We start from the raw sequence: 22,702 nt of genomic DNA on the forward strand, positions 1-22,702 counted from the left end.
TCTTCTGCTCCTCCTCCTCCTTCTCCTCTGTCTTGAGTTTGCCATCTTGAGTCCTGGAGGATGGGCAGGATAGAAATGCAAAAGAGAAACAGATTAGGAGGCCTTGCACATACCATCTGTCACAGGCCATTGACTGGTATGCTTCTGAGTTCACTTTTTGATAATTTCCCCCCTCTCCCTTCCTGGTGTGGTGTCAGTTTTCCTTTGTGCAAAGGAGAAAACCTTCCAGTTCTCTGTGATCACACTTTCCGTGATCTCTGCTGTACGTAATCTTCACGATCTCTTGGTCTCGGCCCTTTGCTGCTGATGGAACAAGAGTAGAAAACAACAACTGTGTACAAAACACACTATATATATTCAAATCCAGGCTCTAAAGGTGATGCCCCCTTTACGTGCCCGTCAACTTGGATCATGTTTCGCATTCAGTGCTTCCTCGAAGAGCCAATCTGCTAAATCTTTCTTTTTGACATCCACTAAGACTTTCTTTTTGACGTCCATTAAGACCATCAAATTTCCAATAGGCACTAGCTCTGGACATTTGAAGTTTTGTGCGTCCTTTCCTTTTGTGAGATATTTTTGTATACTGTGTTTTTGCGTTGTTGGAAAACAAACTGAGACAAACAAGAGAGACGGTATATATATTTTTCTCCGGTGGTCTGGACAGTGGGTCGGTCCGACTACTGGGTATAGGCTCCTCCTCCTCGTCACAGGGTCGGGTGCTCCAATCGATCCGGAGGGGGAGTGGCCTATACCACCCAGGACGCGCCAGTTTTTCTCCCGGCCCTGCACGAGGCAGGACGGTTTTTCTCCAGGCGCTTGCTGAGGAGCGCAGAAGATCCGGATTATTGAAATAAAACACAGACCGGAAGCGTTGGGATCGGTCCCAACAACGCCGGTGGCGGCAGTCTGCAGGGTCTACTCGCGAGTAGACCTTGAGCGAGCGGCAGACGCCCACAGCGCTTCGTTCCCTCACAGACCGGAAGCGTTGGGATCGGTCCCAACAACGCCGGTGGCGGCAGTCTGCAGGGTTTACTCACAAGTAGACCTTGAGCGAGCGGCAGACGCCCGCAGCACTTCGTTCCCTCACAGACCAGAAGCGTTGGGATCGGTCCCAACAACGCCGGTGGCGGCAGTCTGCAGGGTTTACTCACAAGTAGACCTTGAGCGAGCGGCAGACGCCCGCAGCACTTCGTTCCCTCACAGACCAGAAGCGTTGGGATCGGTCCCAACAACGCCGGTGGCGGCAGTCTGCAGGGTCTACTCGCGAGTAGACCTTGAGCGAGCGGCAGACGCCCGCAGCGCTTCGTTCCCTCACAGACCGGAAGCGTTGGGATGGGTCCCAACAACGCTGGTGGCGGCAGTCTGCAGGGTCTACTCGCGAGTAGACCTTGAGCGAGCGGCAGACGCCTGCAGCGCTTTGTTCCCTCGCAGACGCGATTGGAACCAAGCGGGAAGGAAAGAGAGGAGGCAAGCGGAGCGGCAGCGCGGTAAGTCACCCTACAGCAATAGGGCTGCGCGCGGATCCACGGGGCTTCAGAAGGGTCCCCATGCTGCCTGCGTTGTCTCTCCTTCGGACGGCCTAGTCGTATAGGCTTGGCAAAGGAGTGAGAGAGAGAGGCCTCTGAGGGGGTTTGTTCCTGACTGGAAGGCAAGATACACAAAAGCCCGTTAGAGGGCGCAACGGAGGCATTCTGTCCTCCATTTGAGCCTTTCCCGCTTCTTTTTTAGTTGCATTTGCCTTTCCTTCCCTTATAGGGACGTGAAAAGCAACAAAATGGCGACTAGCTCTCACAGCAACTCACACAGCGAATGTGATCTACCTCTTCTGTCTGGGGCTCTGACTCCTCAACAGGAGGCTCAGAATCCTGACCTCACAGGAGAGGATGCCAAGTCAAATTTAGTCCTTTGGCTTAAGAAAGAGCTGCTAAAAGAGTTGGGACAGGACCTTCGTCAGCAGCTGGACTCCCCTGCTTCCCTACAGCCAAAAAGGAAAGATGGAAGGAAAAGGGGCAGAGATACTAGTCCCAGTGACACTATGGAAGGACGCTCTAAGATCAAGCCTCCTTTGGGTTTGGACTCCCCCCTCCTGAGCTCAGCTGAGGAATCAGAAGACTCTGAGCAGTCAGATAAGGAGGAGGGTGCACTGTCAGACGAGGAGGAGCAGACTGACACTGTTCAATCTAGGCTCTTTCCTTCTGAATACTATTCAAAATTGCTTCCCAAAGTACTGAGGACCCTCAACTTTGTACCCACTCCTAAAGAAAATGAGGAGTTGGATCCTGATCTCCCCACAGGTTCAGGGGAGATGATGCCAAAATTGAGCAGTGCTCAGACAGGGGTTCCTTTGCCTGCGGCCTTTTTTGCCCTGGTCAAGGAGGAATGGGAACGTCCGACTAAGCCTAAAGCAAACCAACAGATTCTCTCCAAACTTTATTCTCTTATTCTACAGGTTACTAAGAGATTAAAGTTACCAACAGTGGATGACCCTGTAACTAGCCTGATTTCCAATTCGGTCCTTCCTATGGACGCAGATGGTTTACCCAGGGATCCATGCGATAGGAGGATTGAGCAAGCTTTACGCAAAGAGTTTGAAGTGACATCTTGGGCCATCAAGGCAGCCACTACGTCTTCATTGTTTGCCAGAGCAATGTGCACGTGGTCTAATAACTTGGCAGCAGCAGACAGTGGAGCTCCTAAGGAGTTCAAGGACGAGCAAAAAAAAAAAAAAAAAAAAAGATTGCTTTATCCGCTGCCTTCGTGGCAGATAGTTCATTAGACACCATGCAACTGGCGGCCAGAGCCATGGCATGTGGGGTAGCTGCCAGACGCAACATTTGGTTGTGTAATTGGGAGGTCGACACTGCAGCCCAGGCCAGGGTGGCAGCAGTGCCTTTTAAAGGAACCTTGTTGTTCGGGGAGGGTCTAGATAGATACCTCATTGAGAACAAGGATAAAAAGAAGGTTTTACCTTCCAAGAGTAAAGAGTCGAAACAGAGGAAGTCCTTTCCTTCCTTTCGAGATTCGAAGAAACCATCCAGACCAGGTCCCTTTCGTCCCTTCAGAGGGAAGTGGCAGCAGAAGGGGCGTGATCCCAAACCATACTATTCTGGGAAGTCAGATCAGGGTTCCAAAAATCCCTCCAAGAAAGGAGGATCCCAGTGACTATGCCTCTCACCAGCCGACAAACAAAATAGGGGGTCGTCTTTCCCTTTTCACAGACATCTGGAACCAGTCAATCCAGGACAAGTGGGTTTTAGAAGTAGTGGAACAAGGTTACGCCTTGGAATTCCACTCTCTTCCCCCCAACCATTTTCGAGGGGTTCCCCGGAAAAAAGATTTATCTACTCACAGAGCAATGTTGTCGGCCATTCAGCACTTGGTGAATATAGGGGCAGTGGAGGCCGTCCCGGTACTTCAACAGGGTTTGGGGGTCTATTCGGTGATATTTTTAGTTCCAAAAAAGAGCGGGGAGTTCAGAACCATCCTGGATCTGAAATGGCTCAACAAGTTCATCCTGACAAGTCATTTCAAGATGGAGACAGCCGTTTGGTCTGAAGTCTTCGCCCTGGGTATTCACAAAAATTCTGGTGGCGGAGCTGAGATTGCAGGGTGTGGCCCTATTTCCTTACCTGGATGACATTCTGGTGAAGGCAGGGTCCCACCAGCAATGCCTGAAGGGCATGCAGCAGACAGTGACCATGTTGCGCTCTCACGGCTTCGTGGTGAACCTAGAGAAGAGCAATCTTCTTCCCTCTCAGAGGCTAGTGCATCTGGGAGTGGAAATAGATACAAAGGTGGACAGAGTCTTCTTAACCCCAGAGAGACGGGAGAAGTTGTGCCTCCTTCTGCAAGGGGTGTTACAGCAACCGAAGGTGTCAGTTATGAAGTTAGCACAAGTCTTAAGGATGATGGTATCCTTTCAGGATCTACAGTCTTGGGCCAGATTCCACACTCGTCCCCCACAATTTTTTCTGCGGCCTTTTCAGGAGTTTATAGGGAACAAAATTCCCAAACTGGTGACATTACCGTTAGAGGTGACGTCCCAGTTACAGTGGTGGTTGAACCTGGGTCTTTTCAGTCCAGGTTACCCGCTTCGCGAACCTCAGAGGGTTTGCATGACTACAGATGCCAGTTTATGGGGTTGGGGGGCTCACTCACAGGATCAAATGATCCAGGGTCAGTGGGAGCCTCATGAGATGAAGCGCAGTATCAACTTCCTGGAACTCAGGGCGATCCGGTTAGGGTTGCAAGGGTTGCAGGCAGTTCTGAGGGGTCACCATGTCCTGGTGAAAACGGACAACTCAACCGCCAAAGCATATGTAAATCGACAGGGAGGAACCAGGATGAAATCCCTTCATGCCGAGGCGAAGGTTCTCTTCGAGTGGGCCGAAGTCAATCTCCTGTCAATCAAAGCGGTGCATGTTCCAGGGAAGGACAATCGGCTAGCGGATTGGCTCAGCAGACGCTGGCTGGACCAAACAGAATGGAGGTTACACAGGGACACCTTCAGTCTAATAGTGGACAGGTACTGACCAGTGTCAGTGGACTTGTGTGCCACGGCAGAAAATTGCCAAGTGGACAGGTTCTTTGCCAAGGTCAGAGACACAAGGGCAGAAGGAACCGATGCCCTCAGCGCCGACGGGACTAGTGTAGGCCTTCCCGCCCCTTCCTCTATTACCCAGGGTGTTACAGAGGGTGGTGGAACTAAAGGCAGAGATGGTGTTGGTGGCTCCCTTCTGGCCGAGACGGTCATGGTTCCAGGAGCTTCTGAGGTTGTCTATTCAGCCTCCTTGGCGGCTGCCGGGAAGGGACGACCTTCTGACACAGGGCAACATGTCTCACCCTCAACCAGACATGTTGCAATTGACAGTTTGGAGGCTGAGCGGTTGCAGCTCAAGGAACTAGGTTATAGCACCAGAGTGGTGGACACTATGTTGGCATAGCGTAAGTGTTCCACTAATAGGATATACAATACCACCTGGAAGGTTTTTGCTTCGTGGTCTACCTTACGGGGGTGGGATCCGATGAAGGTGAAGGTAAATGGTATTCTAGGTTTTCTTCAGGAAGGGGCAGACAAGGGGCTTTCTACCAGCACGCTACGGCGTCAGGTGGCGGCCATATCGTCTATACAGGGGGTGCGGGGGCGTAAATCCTTGTCAGCGCATCCACATATTAAACGGTTCCTGAAGGGTGTTGCTCTCCTTAAGCCCCCACAGGTACATAGATTCCCCTCGTGGAAGTTGAATATAGTACTGAATGCCTTGTGTGGGCGTCCCTTCGAACCTATGGATTCCTGTGGACTGAAGGAACTGACTCTAAAAACAATTTTTCTAGTGGGTATCACTACAGCACGGAGAGTGTCTGAATTAAGGGCCCTGTCGGTTGACAAGGAGCTTTGTGTTTTCCATAATGAAAAGGTGGTACTGAGACCAGATCCATCTTTCATTCCTAAAGTTAATTCTGTTTTTCATAGGTCCCAGGAGTTGGTTCTTCCAAATTTTTGTCCCAATCCCCAGTCTCCCAAGGAAAGGGAGCTGCACTGTTTAGATGTTAGGAGGGCACTTAGTTTTTACATTGATCGCACAAAAGACTGGAGGAAGTCTGATGCATTGTTTGTTTCGTTTAGCAAGAAGTCGCAGGGACGACAGGTCTCCACTTCCTCCCTTAGCAGGTGGCTACGGGAGTGCATTGTTTTGGCTTACAAGGCCCAAGGTCAAACCCCTCCAGATGGGATCATGGCCTATTCTCTAAGGGGTGCTGCAACATCAGCTGTGTACTGGTCTTTTCCGTCCTTAGAAGCTGTGTGTAAGGCAGCGACTTGGAAATCGGTACATACCTTTACCAGACACTATAAGGTGGATAAATGGGCTTCAGCGGAGGCGGCCTTTGGGAGGCGTGTGCTGCAGCACGCACTCTAAACAGGGAAGCCGGTCCCGCCCGGGGATGTTCAGCTTTGTTACGTCCCAGTAGTCGGACCGACCCACTGTCCAGACCACCGGAGAACGGAAGATTGGTATCACTTACCGTGAAGCTTCCTTCTCGGTGGACTGGCAGTGGGTCGGTCCGGCCCGCCCGTTGAAGTTGAGCGGCTTCCTGGGTTTTGGAGATGGATTCTGGAGCAATGGTGCTTTCCCTGTGGGAGGATATTACCTTTGCTTTGCTTGACAATGACTTTTTCTTTCAATCTGCCATTTTGTATGGTGTGTTGAACTGTGATAAACTAATCTTCTCATTTATTCGTTTCTGTACGTGAATGGGGAGGTGGTGAAAATTTTTATTATTAGGGGGATGCGGCTTGGATACAACTGGCGCGTCCTGGGTGGTATAGGCCACTCCCCCTCCGGATCGATTGGAGCACCCGACCCTGTGACGAGGAGGAGGAGCCTATACCCAGTAGTCGGACCGACCCACTGCCAGTCCACCGAGAAGGAAGCTTCACGGTAAGTGATACCAATCTTCCGTTTTGTGTGTTTTGTACACAGTTGTCGTTTTCTGCTGTTATATACTGTGTTGTGACTTTTTTGAAATGGAGCAAGAGTGGCAGGTTCTCTTGGGCTTCGGCGTTCTTGAAAGAGCCAGGTGTTTGGTCAGCGAAAGGGCACAGAACGAGCACGGCCAAATCTTGAACTGCACACGGTGTTACAGGGTGCCCAAACCACCTCATTGTGCTGAGCCATCCTTCATACCTGGTCCTCTGGGCAGACAGTGGGAGAAGTCAGGCCAGGTCATAGGCCAGTCTAAGCTCAGCTGTCGTCCAACACACACACACACACACACACACCCCAACACCGCCAGTTCAGTAAATTCCATTGCCCTGCCTTTGTTTCCACTGCTGGAATTCAGGGCCCTTTTTAAAAAAAACTTATAAATTAATTTCATTATGTATATATAAACAACAGCTGGTGGCTTGGAGAAGGCGTTTAAAGTTAAAGTTGCTTTCTTTCCGCCTCTCTCTCTCCTCCCATCTATTTTCCCTCCCCCCCCCAATGCCCTCAAACATCTGACATTCCTGTCTTGTGGCTCTCAAACATCTGATCTTTATTCTATGTGGCTCCGACATTAAGCAAGTTTGGCCACCCCTGGTGGGCTAGTTCAGTGGTCCCCAACCTTTGTGGCACCGGGGACCAGCAGGGTGAGGGCACCGAATTTGGCCCCGCCCTCCCCCCCCACGGCCGATCAGCGGGAGGGGGGGGGTTGGGGTTTGTCAGCCTTTAAAGAATCGGGGAAGGTGGTGCTTCGCCCTAAACGGAGGGTGCTGGAGGCGCTGCAGGAGGGGCGGGGCCGGGGGAGGAGGCTGCGGCCCGGTTGCCAACAGGCCACAGACCAGTAGTGGTCGGCGACCCCTAGGCTAGATGATCCAGGGATCTGACTGTATTGGGCAGTTTGATGAGTTCCTGTAGTTTCATATGCAGTGTGGACTAAGGCCCTTCTTCGGTCTCTGGCACTTCCATTTGAAGTGATGGTATCGCTTTACTCTGCTCTGGTAAGACCTCCCCTGGAGTCTTGTGTTCAGTTTGGGACACCGCATTTTAAGAAGGATCTAGACAAGCTGGAACGGGTCCAGAGGAGGGCGACGAAGAGGGTGAGGGGTCTGGAGACCAAGTCCTATGAGGAAAGGTTGAAGGAGCTGGAGATGTTTAGCCTGGAGAGGAGGCGGCTGAGTCCTTGAAGGGCTGTCCTATAGAGGATGGGGTGGAATTGTTGTCTGTGGCCTCAGAAGGTAGGACCAGAACCAGTGGGTTGAAATGAAATCAGAAGAGTTTCCGGCTCAACATTAGGAAGAACTTCCTGACCGTTAGAGCGGTTCCTCAGCCCCACCCGCCTCGCAGGGTGCCTGTTGTGGGGTAGGAAGGGAAAGGAGATTGTAGGCCGCTTTGAGGCTCTGTCTTTGAAAGGGCAGCTTCTGGGAGAGCTCTCTCAGCCCCACCCGCCTCACAGGGTGTCTGTTGTGGGGGAAGAAGGGAAAGGAGATTGTAGGCCGCTCTGAGCCTCTGTCCTTGAGAGGGCAGCTGCTGGGAGAGCTCTCTCAGCCCCACCCACCTCACAGGGTGTCTGTTGCGGAGGAGGAAGGGAAAGGAGATTGTAGGCTGCTCTGAGACTCTGTCCTTGAAACGGCAGCTTCTGGGAGAACTCTCTCAGCCCCACCTGCCTCACAGGGTGTCTGTTGTGGGGGAGGAAGGGAAAGGAGATTGTAGGCCGCTCTGAGACTCTGTCCTTGAAAGGGCAGCTTCTGGGAGAGCCCTCTCAGCCCCATCTACTTCATGGGGCTTTTGTTGTGGGGGAGGAAGGGAAAGGAGATTTGAGATTCAGAGCGGAGGGGGGAGGGTATAAATCCAATGTCATCATCTTCCTCTTCTGGGTCGGTTGACTGGCAGCGTCCTGGCAGAGAGATTCACGGTCCCCCTGCGCTTGCCTCGTGCTGTGATCTCCCCTCCCTTCCTTGGGACGCCTGATTACTTCCCTCCCTGCCCAGGAAGTCCTGTCTGTCACTGCTTTGGAGCTCCTCGCACTCTCCCCTGCCCTGAGGGAGGCATTAGCATCCTTTATCTCGACCTCACAGAGCTCTCAGACGTGTCTTTCTCCACCTGGAGTTCCCCTTCCTTGTTGTGGCCGGCAGGCCGGCAGACCATTAACAGCCTGGCCAGAAGTCTGGTCCCGGCAGGGCGGAAGCCAGTAAATCCTCCCACAGCCAGACAGTCCTAATAACCAGGCTGGGAACATAACTTTGCAGTTGTGTAAATTAATCAGATGGAGCGCCCGCCGCTGTCGCCAGATCCTCCGAGAATCCAAGAGCCGCCTTGTAAATAACAGCGAGCTTCCAGCTCTTAGCGGGCTGGGCCAGTCACCCCGGTTTGTTAATTAAATAACGAGAGGTTTTACGCACACACACCCAACCCCAACGGCCTCTTGTGCCTCTTTGCAATTGGCCGACCTTGCTTCTGCTCGCATTGCAGAATATCATCTCCCGCAGACGGGGGGGGGGGGGGGTGCTGCCTGTCGCACCTCTGTGCGATGCAGCTTTTTCCCTTCCAAAACAAAACGCATCCAGCGGCGGCTTAAAGACTTGCAGGGGTATCAAACTCATTTGTTAGGAGGGCCGGATCTGATATAAATGAGACCTTGTTGGGTTGGGCCGGGCCATGTGTGTACCTATTGAAGATTAGGTAGCATAGATATAAGCTTTATAAAGGACACAGACAAGCACAAATATATATATTTTTAAAAACTTAAAACGTCCGCACTCGTCGGTCTTAAAGGTGCCTTCTTTGTATTTCTCCCATGGGATCCAGGGAACTGAGCGAAGGAAGCTGTGTATCTTTTTTTTCCTTCCCTGGGGATGGGGAGCCTCTGCCAATAGAAGGGAGAGAGAGAGCTTGGCTCAGTAGCTCTGCTGGGAGATTGAGAGAGCCTGGGAAAACAAGCTCTGCCTCCCCCTCCCTTCCTCCCAAGGGAGGAGCCTCAGCCAATGGAGAGAATAGAGGTTTTGCGCTGTAGCTCCTGTGCTGAAGCAAGCTGTTATTGCAGAAGGAAGCAAGATATAGAGAGAAGGAGGCAGATTACAGCCAGCTGCTTGGAGGCCTGATAGGAGCCCTCCGAGGGCCTGATTCGTCCCCAGGGCCGCATGTTTGACACCCCTGCTTAACAGCAGTTGTTACGGCTCAAATTTTCATGAGTCAGAGCTTGCATCTGCAGGCATATCGGGAAAGAATTGTTCTCCTTCCAGTCGGCGGAGACGCTCAGAACGGCAACTCGTGCAGAGGCAGATGCAAGTTAGAAGAGCCTTGGCGTTTTAACGCTCTTGACAACAAAGCCGTGCAGACGGTTAAAAGAGTGCCCGGAATTACAATTTAGAAGAAAGCTCGTCTTAGAGCTTTAAGAAACAGCAGCTCACTCATCGCTCACAGAAACGCCCGAGGCAAGGTGGAATTTATAGGCAGGCGGGACAAATGTTTTCCTGCTTTGCAGGTCCCTGAATCAACCTTTTGGTCTCCTGGGTACCCAGAGCCAAGCGATCTTTTAGCTCAGCAGCACAACAGCACATTTTGCATGCAGAACGATCCAGGCTCATTTGCAGGGCTGGTGCAAGCCGCTCTCTGCTGGTTGGCGAAGACAGCACTGGACTAGATAGTTGTTATTCAGTCGCTCAGTTGAGTCCGACTCTTTGCAACCTCGTGGACCAAGTCACGCCGGGCCCTCCTGTCTTCCACCATCCTCCGAAGTCTGCCCAAATTCTTGTTAGTCTCATCAGTAACGCTGTCTAACCATTGCATCTTTTGCCTTCTGTCTTGCCCAGCATGAGGTTCTTCTCCAGCGAGTGCTCCCTTCTCATTTGGTGGACAAAGTATTTCAGCTTCAGCATCTGACCTTCAAGGGAATAGTCTGGGTTGATTTCCCTGAGGACTGACGGATTTGATTTTCTTGCAGTCCAAGGGACTCTCAAGAGTCTTCAATTTTTTTGTTGTTCAGTCGCACAGTCAAGTCTGACTCTTTGCGATCCCATGGACCAAGTCACGCCAGGCCCTCCTGTCTTCCACCATCCTCTGCAGTCCACTCAAATTCATGTTTGTTACATCAGTAATGCTGTCCAGCCATCTCTTCTTCTGCCATCCCCTTCTTCTTTTGCCTTCTGTCTTTCCCAGCATCGGGATTCTCCAGTGGGGGCTCCCTTCTCATTGGGTGGCCAAAGTATTTGAGCTTCAGCTTCAGCATCTGACCTTCCAGGGAACAGTCAGGGTTGGTTTCCCATAGAACTAACTGATTGGATCTTGCAGTCCAAGGAACCCTCAGGAGTCTTCTCCAGCACCACAGCTCAAAAGCATCTTTTCTTCTGCGCTCAGCCTTCCTTATGGTCCAGGTCTCACAGCCATACATTACTACTGGGAATACCATCACTTTGACTATATGGACTTTCGTTGGCAGGGTGATGTCTCTGCTTTTTATTATACTGCTCAGGTTGGCCATAGCTGTCCTCCCAAGGAGTAAACGTCTTTTAATTTCATGGCTGCAGTCAGAATTTCATGGTGTGTGAGCTGGAGGCTAAAAATCTATGAGCTAGCTCACGCTAACTCAGCTTAGAGGGAACTCTTTGCAACTCCATGGACAAAGTCACACCAGGCCCTCCTGTCTTCCACCACCCTCCGAAGTCTGTTAGTCACATCAGTAACACTGTCCAGCCATCTCATCTTTTGCCGTCTCCTCCTTCTTTTGCCTTCTGCCTTTCCCAGCATCAGGGTCTTCTCCAGGGAGTGCTCCCTTCTCATTTGGTGGACAAAGTACTTGAGCTTCAGCATCTGACCTCCCAGGGAACAGTCAGGGTTGATTTCCCATAGGACTGACTGATTGGATCTTGTAGTCCAAGGGACCCTCAAGAGTCTTCTCCAGCACCACAGCTCAAAAGCATCTATTCTTCTGTGCTCGGCCTTCCTTATGGTCCAGCTCTCACAGCCATACATTACTACTGGGAATACCATCGCTTTGAATATTCAGACTTATGTTGGCAGGTGATGTCCCTACTTTTTATTATACTGCCCAGGTTCGCCATAGCTGTCCTGCCAAGGAGCAAATGTGTTTTAATTTCATGGCTGCAGTCACCTTCCGCAGTGATCTTGGATCCCAGAAATGTGAAGTCTGTCATGACTTCCCCTTCTGGTCCAATAACAGCTTCATATCTGAGGGGGGGGAGGCCTCTTCGTAAGGGCTCAGCAGGTAGAGGGAATCCAGGTTTGATTCCCGGCAGCTGCGGCAAACAAATGGTGGGAAAGCGCGTTTGCTTTCATGAGGACCTGGCAGGCCGCTGGGGGTCAGAGGAGGTGATCGTCAGCACCTGGGAAAGAAATGGATCATTGCATCCCGGGTTCTTGGTTTGCAATCTGCCTGCGGTCCGGTGGAAGGATGTGTTTGCAAACATGAGAAATTAGCCCATTGAACACTGCATCGTGTGCAGTTCTTGAGGCCTCACTTCAAGAAGGATGCAGGAAGAAGATGATGATGATGATGATATTGGATTTATATCCCACCCTATACTCTGAATCTCAGAGTCTCAGAGCGACCTACAATCTCCTTTCCCTTCCTCCCCCACAACAGACACCCTGTTAGGTGGGTGCGGCTGAGAGAGCTCTCCCAGAAGCTACCCTTTCAAGGAGAGAGTCTCAGAGCGGCCTACAATCTCCTTTACCTTCCTCCCCCACAACAGACACCCTGTGAGGTGGGTGCGGCTGAGAGAGCTCTCCCAGAAGCTGCCCTTTCAAGGAGAGAGTCTCAGAGAGACCTACAATCTCCTTTCCCTTCCTCCCCCACAACAGACACCCTGTGAGGTGGGTGCGGCTGAGAGAGCTCTCCCAGAAGCTGCCCTTTCAAGGACAGAGTCTCAGAGAGACCTACAATCTCCTTTCCCTTCCTCCCCCACAACAGACACCCTGTGAGGTGGGTGCGGCTGAGAGAGATCTCCCAGAAGCTGCCCTTTCAAGGAGAGAGTCTCAGAGAGACCTACAATCTCCTTTCCCTTCCTCCCCCACAACAGACACCCTGTGAGGTGGGTGTGGCTGAGAGAGCTCTCCCAGAAGCTGCCCTTTCAAGGAGAGAGTCTCAGAGAGACCTACAATCTCCTTTCCCTTCCTCCCCCACAACAGACACCCTGTGAGGTGGGTGCGGCTGAGAGAGCTCTCCCAGAAGCTGCCCTTTCAAGGAGAGAGTCTCAGAGTGACCTACAATCTCCTTTACCTTCCTCCCCCACAACAGACACCCTGTGAGGTGGGTGGGGCTGAGAGAGCTCTCCCAGAAGCTGCCCTTTCAAGTACAGAGTCTCAGAGTGGCCTACAATCTCCTTTCCCTTCCTTCCCCACAACAGACACCCTGTGAGGTGGGTGGGGCTGAGAGAGCTCTCCCAGAAGCTGCCCTTTCAAGTACAGAGTCTCAGAGTGGCCTACAATCTCCTTTCTCTTCCTCCCCCACAACAGACACCCTGTGAGGTGGGTGGGGCTGAGAGAGCACTCCCTGAAGCCGCCCTTTCAAGGACAGAGTCTCAGAGCGGCTTACAATCTCCTTTCCCTTCCTCCCCCAAAACAGACACCCTGTGAGGTGGGTGGGGCTGAGAGGGCTCTCCCAGAAGCTGCCCTTTCAAGGACAGTCTCAGAGCGGCCTACAATCTCCTTTCCCTTCCTCCCCCACAACAGACACCCTGTGAAGCAGGTGGGGCTGAGAGAGCTCTGCCAGAAACTTCCCTTTCAAGGACAGGTCTGTGAGAGCTACGGCTGACCCAAGGCCATTCCAGCAGCTGCAAGTGGAGGAGTGGGGAATCAAACCCGGTTCTCCCAGATAAGAATCCGCAGTTTTCACCACTACACCAAACTGACTCTCTGAACTGAGTGTCAAACTTAGCCCATTGAACACTGCATGGGTCAGCCACACCGGCAGCATTGTGTGCCATTCTGGAGGCCTCACTTCAAGAAGGATGCGGGCAGAACGGAGCGGGTGCAGAGGAGAGCGATGAGGACGATCGGGGGCCCGGAGACCAAGCCTTAGGAGGAAAAGCTGAGGGATTTGGGAATGTTCAGTCAGTACAAGAGGAGGTTGAGAGGCGACATGATGGCTCTTTCTAAGTCTCTGAAGGGCTCTCACTTAGGGGAGGGCAGGAAGCTGTTCCCGTTGGCAGCGGAGGAGAGGATTCGCAGTCATGGTTCTAAATAAAGGGTGGGAAGCTACCGGCGGGATATTAGGAGAAACTTTGCAGCAGGAAGAGTGGTTCAACAGTGGAATCCGCTATCTTCAGGGTAACATGATTGAGGTTCACAAGATTATGCCTGGAGTGGAGAGAGTAGAGAAAGAAGTCCTTTTCTCCCTTTCACACAATACACGAACTCGTGGGCATTCAATGAAATTGCTGAGCAGTCAGGTTAAAACAGATAAAAGGAAGTCCTTCTTCACCCAAAGGGTGGTTAACATGTGGAATTCACTGCCTGGGTTTTTTGGCCACTGTGGGACACACAGAGTGTTGGACTGGATGGGCCGTTGGCCTGATCCAACATGGCTTCTCTTATGTTCTTATGTCCGGGGCAGTGATGCTCTGTATTCTTGGTGCTTGGTGGGGGCAATAGTGGGGGGGCTTCTAGTGTCCTGGCCCCACTGATGGACCTCCTAATGGCTACTGGGTTTTGGCCACTGTGATCCAGAGTGTTGGACTGGATGGGCCATTGACCTGATCCAACATGGCTTCTCTGATGTTCTTATGTGACACAGAATGTTGGACTGGATGGGCCATTGGCCTGATCCAACATGGCTTCTCTGATGTTCTTATGTGACACAGAGTGTTGGACTGAATGGGCCATTGACCTGATCCAACATGGCTTCTCTGATGTTCTTATGTGACACAGAATGTTGGACTGGATGGGCCATTGGCCTGATCCAACATGGCTTCTCTGATGTTCTTATGTGACACAGAGTGTTGGACTGAATGGGCCATTGGCCTGATCCAACATGGCTTCTCTGATGTTCTTATGTGACACAGAGTGTTGGACTGGATGGGCCACTGGCCTGATCCAGCATGGCTTCTCTTATGTGACACAGAGTGTTGGACTGGATGGGCCACTGGCCTGATCCAGCATGGCTTCTCTTCTGTTCTTATGTGACACAGAGTGTTGGACTGGATGGGCCATTGGCCTGATCCAACATGGCTTCTCTTATGTTCTTATGTCTGGGGCAGTGATGCTCTGTATTCTTGGTGCTTGGGAGGGGCACAGTGGGAGGGCTTCTAGTGTCCTGGCCCCACTGATGGACCTCCTGATGGCACCTGGGGGTTTTGGCCACTGTGCGACACAGAGATTGTTGGACTGGATGGGCCATTGGCCTGATCCAACATGTTCTTATCTGCCTCACCTGCAGCCTCAGTGCCCGTTGTCTAGGGCGCAGAGTTCTGCGATTGATCTGGCCGCGCATCGGCCCATGCAGGTGGGAGGAGGGAGCGGGAGCAGAGGTGCCGTGAGGTGTATGCGGGGGCAAAGCTGACGGGAGCAGCAGCCCGTGTACGTAAATGCGGTAATTAAAGCGCTCATTAACTCTGCCAAACGAGTGCGCATGATAGATCATTACCGGAGGGACAAGGGGTCCGGGTGATGGATGGGCATGCTCCACAGAGGACAGCAAGGCCGCAGAGGCAGGCGCACTGCGCTTGGGTGCGTTGCAGGGATCGCCAGCCGCTCTAGCACCTTCGCTGCAAACAGGGAAGGAGGACTGGGCCATGGGGGGGGGGGGTGGCAAAGGCAGCCAAGTCCATCTGATCGTTTTAGAAGATGATGATGATATTGGATTTATATCCTGCCCTCCACTCAGTGTCTCAAAGCGGCTCACAATCTCCTTTCTGTTCATGGGTGAGCTCTCTCAGCCCCACTCGCCTCACAGGGTGTCTGTTGTGGGGGAGGAAGGGAAAGGAGATTGTAGGCCGCTCTGAGACTCTGTCCTTGAAAGGGCAGCTTATGGGAGAGCTCTCTCACCCCACCCACCTCAAAGGGTGTCTGTTATGAGGGAGGAAGGGAAAGGAGGTTGTGGGCCGCTCTGAGACTCTGTCCTTGAAAGGGCAGCTTATGGGAGAGCTCTCTCAGCCCCATCTGCCCCACAGGGTGTCTGTTGTGGGGGAGGAAGGGAAAGGAGATTGTAGGCCGCTCTGAGACTCTGTCCTTGAAAGGGCAGCTTATGGGAGAGCTCTCTCACCCCACCCACCTCAAAGGGTGTCTGTTATGAGGGAGGAAGGGAAAGGAGGTTGTGGGCCGCTCTGTCCTTGAAAGGGCAGCTTCTGGGAGAACTCTATCAGCCCCACCCTCCTCACAGGGTGTCTGTTGTGGGGAAAGAAGATAAAGGATATTGTAAGCTGCTCTGAGAAGGGTGGAGTATAAATCTGCATTCTCCTCTTCCTCTTTCTTCTTTTCCTTCATCTTCTTCTACTTCTTCTTCAAAACTGGCATGCCAGGCCACAGGGTTTGATATCTGCTGCCTGTTGCATTTTCTTTCCCCCTGGAAGGCTATCGAACTGAGCTGCCAGGGCAGTGGACGCCAGAGGATCCTGAAGAGAGGAGGGCCAGCAGTCTGGCACGAGCACGGTCTCCAAGCTTCTCATAGCCGGTTTCTTTGAATCTGTTCAAAGAGCAAGGATTTCAGTGAGCTCCATTAAGAGCGCCCGGCTTCTTGTCTTTCGGACACCACCTGGCCAGGCTCTGTATGTGAAACCGTTTCTTTCCCCCTCTTCTTAGGCCCGGTCACCAACGCCTTCATCACTCTGGCACCAGCCAACATGCTCAATCCAGACAGCAAGCCCAGCGTGCCGCTGCCAAAATTCAGCCGCCACCTCTACAACGTGGACAGCATGGAGCGCTCAGCCAACGAGGGGCTGACTGTCTGCCTCGGACTGTATCAGAAGGTACAGGGACAGGAGGGTGGGGGTTGGGCGCTCTTGAATTCTGTGTCTCTGTGTTGACAAAGATGGTGGTATTGGATTTGTACCCCACCCTCCACTCTGAGTCTCAGAGCAGCCTCCAATCTCCTTTCCCTTCCTCCCCCACAACAGACACCCTGTGAGGCAGGTGGGGCTGAGAAGGCTCCCCCAGAAGCTGCCCTTTCAAGGACAGAGTCTCAGAGAGGCCTACAATCTCCTTTCCCTTCCTCCCCCACAACAGACACTCTGTGAGGCGGTTGGGGCTGAGAGCTCTCCTAGAAGCTGCCCTTTCAAGGACAGAGGCTCAGAGCAGCCTACAATCTCCTTTCCCTTCCTCCCCCACAACAGATACCCTGTGAGGCGAGTGGGACTGAGAGAGCTCTCCCAGAAGCTGCCCTTTCAAGGACAGAGGCTCAGAGCAGCCTACAATCTCCTTTCCCTTCCTCCCCCACAACAGATACCCTGTGAGGCGAGTGGGACTGAGAGAGCTCTCCCAGAAGCTGTCCTTTGTACGACAGAGTCTCAGAGCAGCCTACAATCTCCTTTCCCTTTCTCCACCACAACAGACATCCTGTGAGGTGGGTGGGGCTGAGAGAGCACTCCCAGAAACTGCCCTTTCAAGGACAGAGTCTCAGAGCAGCCTACAATCTCCTTTCCCTTCCTCCCCCACAACGGACACCCTATGAGGCGGATGGGGCTGAGAGAGCTCCCCCAGAAGCTTCCCTTTCAAGGACAGAGGCTCAGAGCGGCCTACAATCTCCTTGTTTGTTGTTTGGTTGGAAAGTTTCTGTATATCTCTTTTCGTTATGCCAATAAAGGTGTGATTGGATTGGATAGAGGGCTCTCCCTTCCTCTCCCACAACAGACACCCTGTGAGGCAGATGGGGCTGAGAGAGCTCTCCCAGAAGCTGCCATTTCAAGGACAGAGTCTCAGAGCGGCCTACAATCTCCTTTGCCTTCCTCCCCCACAACAGACACCCTGTGATGCAGGTGGGGCTGAGAGGGCTCTCCGAGAAGCTGCCCTTTCAAGCACAGAGGCTCAGCGTGTCCTACAATCTCCTTTCCCTTCCACCCTCACAACAGACACCTTGTGTGGGGGGTGGGGCTGAGAGGGCTCTCACAGAAGCTGCCCTTTCAAGGACAACTCTGCAAGAGCTATGGCTGATCCAAGTCCATTCCAGCAGCTGTAAGTGGAGGAGTGGGGAATAAAACCCAGTCCTCCCAGATCAGAGTCCGTGCGCTTAACCACTACACCAAACTGGCTCTCTTTTAGAACTATGGCTGACCCAAGGCCATTCCAGCAGTTGCAAGTGGAGGAGTGGGGAATCAAACCTGGTACTCCCAGATAAGAGTCCGCACACTTCACCACTACACCAAACTGGCTCTGTAGTTTGGTTGCAGTGTTTAAGAACACGGGTTTGATTCCCCACTCCTTCACACGCAGCCAGCTGGGTGACCTCTTACATTAAGCAATTTTTGCCACAATTCTCACAGAGCTCTCTCAGTGTCCCCCCTTCCTCAGATAGGGTCTGTTGTGGGAAGAAGGGAAGGGGATCGTAATCCACTCTGAGAATCCGAGCGAAGGGTCGGGTAGAAATCCTGTGTCCTCTTCTTCTCAAAGCTACGCTGGCTCCAGGCCATATAGCCGGTTTGGTGTAGTGGTTAAGTGTGCGGACTCTTATCTGGGAGAACCGGGTTTGATTCCCCACTCCTTCACTTGCAGCTGCTGGAATGGCCTTGGGTCATCCACAGCTCTCTTATCTGGGAGAACTGGGTTTGATTCCCCACTCCTCCATTTGCACCTGCTAGCATGGCCTTGGGTCAGCCATAGCTCTCTTATCTGGGAGAACCGGGTTTGATTCCCCACTCCTCCATTTGCACCTGCTAGCATGGCCTTGGGTCATCCACAGCTCTCTTATCTGGGAGAACTGGGTTTGATTCCCCACTCCTCCATTTGCAGCTGCTGGAATGGCCTTGGGTCAGCCATAGCTCTCTTATCTGGGAGAACCGGGTTTGATTCCCCACTCCTCCATTTGCAGCTGCTGGAATGGCCTTGGGTCAGCCATAGCTCTCTTATCTGGGAGAACTGGGTTTGATTCCCCACTCCTCCACTTGCAGCTGCTGGAATGGCCTTGGGTCAGCCACAGCTCTCTTATCTGGGAGAACCGGGTTTGATTCCCCACTCCTCCACTTGCAGCTGCTGGAATGGCCTTGGGTCAGCCATAGCTCTCTCATCTGGGAGAACCGGGTTTGATTCCCCTCTCCTCTACTTGCACCTGCTAGCATGGTCTTGGGTCAGCCATAGCTCTGGCAGAGGTTGTCCTTGATAGGGCAACTGCTGTTAGAGCCTTCTCCAGCCCCCCCCCCCCCCCACCTCACAAGGTGTCTGTTGTGGGGGAGGAAGATAAAGGAGATTGTAGGCCGCTCTGAGACGCTGTCCTTGAAAGGGCAGCTGCTGGGAGAGCCCTCTCCAGCCCCACCCACCTCACCGGGTGTCTGTTGTGGGGGAGGAAGGGAAAGGAGATTGTGAGCCGCTCTGAGACTCTTCGGAGTGGAGGGCGGGATATAAATCCAATATCTTCATTTACCTCACAGGGTATCTGTTGTGGGGGAGGAAGGGAAAGGAGATTGTGAGCCGCTCTGAGACTCTTCGGAGTGGAGGGGGGGATATAAATCCAATATCTTCATCTACCTCACAGGGTGTCTGTTGTGGGGGAGGAAGGGAAAGGAGATTGTGAGCCGCTCTGAGACTCTTCGGAGTGGAGGGCGGGATATAAATCCAATATCTTCATTTACCTCACAGGGTATCTGTTGTGGGGGAGGAAGGGAAAGGAGATTGTGAGCCGCTTTGAGACTCTTCGGAGTGGAGGGCGGGATATAAATCCAATATCTTCATCTACCTCACAGGGTGTCTGTTGTGGGGGAGGAAGGGAAAGGAGATTGTGAGCCGCTCTGAGACTCTTCGGAGTGGAGGGGGGGATATAAATCCAATATCTTCATCTACCTCACAGGGTGTCTGTTGTGGGGGAGAAAGGGAAAGGAGATTGTGAGCCACTCTGAGACTCTTCGGAGTGGAGGGCGGGATATAAATCCAATATCTTCTTCTTCTTCATCATCATCTTATAGGGCAGGGATGGCTAAACTGTGGCTCAGGAGCTACATGTTGCTCTTCCACACACATTGTGTGGCTCTCAAAGCCCCCACCACCCCCTTGGCTGACTTGGAGAAGGCATTTCTCTCTTCAAATCACTTCACCATGCCAGGCCAATGATCAGCTTCGTGAATGCGTTTGAAGTTGCTTTCTTTCCACCTCTCTCTCCCTCCACTTTCCTTCCTTCTTTCCCGCTCTCAAACATCTGACGTTCACGTCTTGTGGCTCTCAGGCATCATGTTTATTCTGCTGGGCTCTTTACATTATGCAAGTTTGGCTACTCCTGACCTTGGGCCTTAAAGGCCGAGACTGGCACCAGACATTGGGCCAGGAAACAGATTGGGAGCCGGTGAACATGAGCCCGGACTGGAGTGAGAGGGCCCCTACGATCCGCTCCGGTCAATATCCCCTGGCACAACCATAATTCAATAAACGGTATTTTCTAATATTCCGTCACATTAAAAATGATTTATGTAAGGCTCATTAAAATGATTTATATAAGGCTCATACAAGCACAAGAGACTCATGAGCAGATTCCTCCGCATAGCACAAGATTTCATAACTACAGTATCACAATACGCATGGTGTATGCATGTGTTGTGATATTGTGGTTATGAAATCCTGCACGGTATTGTACCTATGTGTATGATTCTGTTTTCGCCTCTTTTTGGAAGAAAGTGATGATAATGGATTTACATCCTGCCCTATACTCTGAATCTCAGAGTCTCAGAGCAATCACAATCTCCTTTCCTTCCCCATCCCACACAACAGAAATCCTGTGAGGCAGGTGGGGCTGAGAGAGCTGTCCCAGAAGCTCCCTTTCAAGGACAGAGTCTCAGAGCGGCCTACAATCTCCTTTCCCTTCCTCCCCCACAACAGACACCCTGTGAGGTGGGTGGGGCTGAGAATGCTCTCCCAGAAGCTGCCCTTTCAAGGACAGAGTCTCAGAGCAGCCTACAATCTCCGTTCCTTTCGTCCCCCACAACAGATACCCTGTGAGGTAGGTGGGGCTGAGAGAGCTCTCCCAGAAGCTGCCCTTTCAAGGACAGAGGCTCAGAGCGGCCTACAATCTCCTTTCCCTTCCTCCTCCACAACAGACACCCTGTGAGGTGAGTGGGGCTGGAGAGAGCTCTCACAGCAGCTGCCCTTTCAAGGACAACTCCTACGAGAGCTGTGGCTGACCCAAGGCCACTTCAGCAAGTGCAAGTAGGGGAGTGAGGAATCAAACCCGGTTCTCCCAGATTAGACTCCACACCCTTAACCACTACACCAAACTGGCTCTCTTTTGTACTTGTATGAGCCTTATATAAGAAGAAGAAGAATTGCAGATTTATACCCCGCCCTTCTCTCTGAATCAGAGACTTAGAGTGGCTTACAATCTCCCAAATCTTCTCCCCCCACAATAGACACCCTGCAAGGTGGGTGGGGCTGGAGAGGGCTCTCACAGCAGCTGCCCTTTCAAGGACAACCTCTGCCAGAGCTCTGGCTGACCCAAGGCCATTCCAGCAGGTGCAAGTGGAGGAGTGGGGAATCAAACCCGGTTCTCCCAGATAAGAGTCCGCACACTTCACCACTACACCAAACTGGCTCTCGTTTTTAACGTTACAGAATAATTTAGAATACTGTTTATTGAATCATAGTTGTGCCAGGGGTTATTAAGGGAGGGACGGTGGCTCAGTGGTAGAGCATCTTCTTGGGAAGCAGAAGGTCCCAGGTTCAATCCCCGGCATCTCCAAAAAAGGGTCCAGGCAAATAGGTGTGAAAAACCTCAGCTTGAGACCCTGGAGAGCCGCTGCCAGTCTGAGAAGACAATACTGACTTTGATGGACCAAGGGTCTGATTCAGTATAAGGCAGCTTCATATGTTCATATTACGTATTGTACTGGGTTTGATAACCTCTGGAGCCCTATATTGCTAGTTGTTACTCTGGTCCAGGGGTTGCCAAACTTGTTTAATGTAAGAACTTCATAGAAGAAACGTCAGATGTTTGAGAGCCGCAATACATGAAGAACGCATGTTTCAGAGCTGCAGGAAGCCGAGGGAGGGAAATAGATGGGCGAGGGAGAGGTGGAAAGAAAACAACTTTAACTTTAGATGCATTCTCCAAGCCCCTGCCTGGATTGGCTTAGAGAAGTGATTTAAAGAGAGAAGTGCCTTTTCCAAGCTGGCCAATGGGGCAGTGAGGGCTTCAACACTCTGTGGCACACAGTGGCCAAAGAACCAGGTGCCATCAGGAGGTCCGCCAGTGGGGCCAGGACACCAGAAGCCCCCCCACAAGCACCAAGAATACAGAGCTTCACCGCCCCAGACAGAGAGTTCCAACTATACGGTGTGGCTAATAGCCACTGGTGGACCTCTGCTCCAATTGTTTATCCAGTCCCGTCTTGAAGCTGACTGTGCTTGCAGCCGCCGCCACCTCTTGCGACAGTGAATTCCATGGGTGAATCAACCCTTTGGGTGAAGAAGGACTTCCTTTTATCCATTCTAACCCGACTGCTCAGCTGTGTCATTGAGGGCCCACGAGTTCTCATATTGTGAGAAAGGGAGAAAAGAACTTCCTTCACTACCCCAGGGGTGGCCAAACTGTGGATCGGGAGCAGCATGTGGCTCTTTCACAAATGTCGTGTGGCTCTCAGAACCCCTGCTGCCCTTGGAGGAAGCATTTGCCTCTTTAAATCACTTCTCCAAGCCAGCTTGTGGCTTAGAGAAGGCTTTTGAAGTTAAAAGTTGCTTTCTTTCCACCTCTCCCCATCTATTTGGTTGCTTTCCCTCCTTCCTTTTTCCCTCCCTTCTTTCCTTCCTTCCTTCCTTCCTTCCTTCCTTCCTTCCTTCCTTCCTTCCTTCCTTCCTTCCTTCCTTCCTTCCTTCCTTCCTTCCTTCCTTCCTTCCTTCCTTCCTTCCTTCCTTCCTTCCTCCCTCCCTCCCTCCCTCCCTCCCTCCCTCCCTCCCTTCCTTCCTTCCTTCCCTCAAACATCTGACGTTTATTCTTTGTGACTCTTACGTTAAGCAAGTTCAGCCGTCCCTCCTCTACCCTCTCTGTCCCCTGCGTAATCTTGTAAACCTCTATTGTGTCACCCCTCAGTCGTTTCTCCAAGCGAAAGAGCCCCGAGCGCTTTAACCTTTCTTCATAG

At 52.1% G+C, this 22,702-nt stretch overlaps 1 protein-coding gene across 1 annotated transcript in view; it reads left to right on the forward strand.

Moving 5' to 3' along the window:
- The window catches only part of WDR18 (WD repeat domain 18), a 103,593-nt gene that overhangs the window by 59,688 nt on the left and 21,203 nt on the right, over positions 1 to 22,702 (forward strand). Inside the window, exon 8 of the mRNA XM_060232823.1 lies at positions 16,239 to 16,405. Coding sequence (XP_060088806.1) covers positions 16,239 to 16,405 — 167 coding nt within the window. The remainder of the gene's footprint in view (positions 1 to 16,238; positions 16,406 to 22,702) is intronic.

This window comes from Heteronotia binoei, chromosome 2 (genome assembly GCF_032191835.1).
Source record: "Heteronotia binoei isolate CCM8104 ecotype False Entrance Well chromosome 2, APGP_CSIRO_Hbin_v1, whole genome shotgun sequence".
Taxonomy (NCBI): domain Eukaryota; kingdom Metazoa; phylum Chordata; class Lepidosauria; order Squamata; family Gekkonidae; genus Heteronotia; species Heteronotia binoei.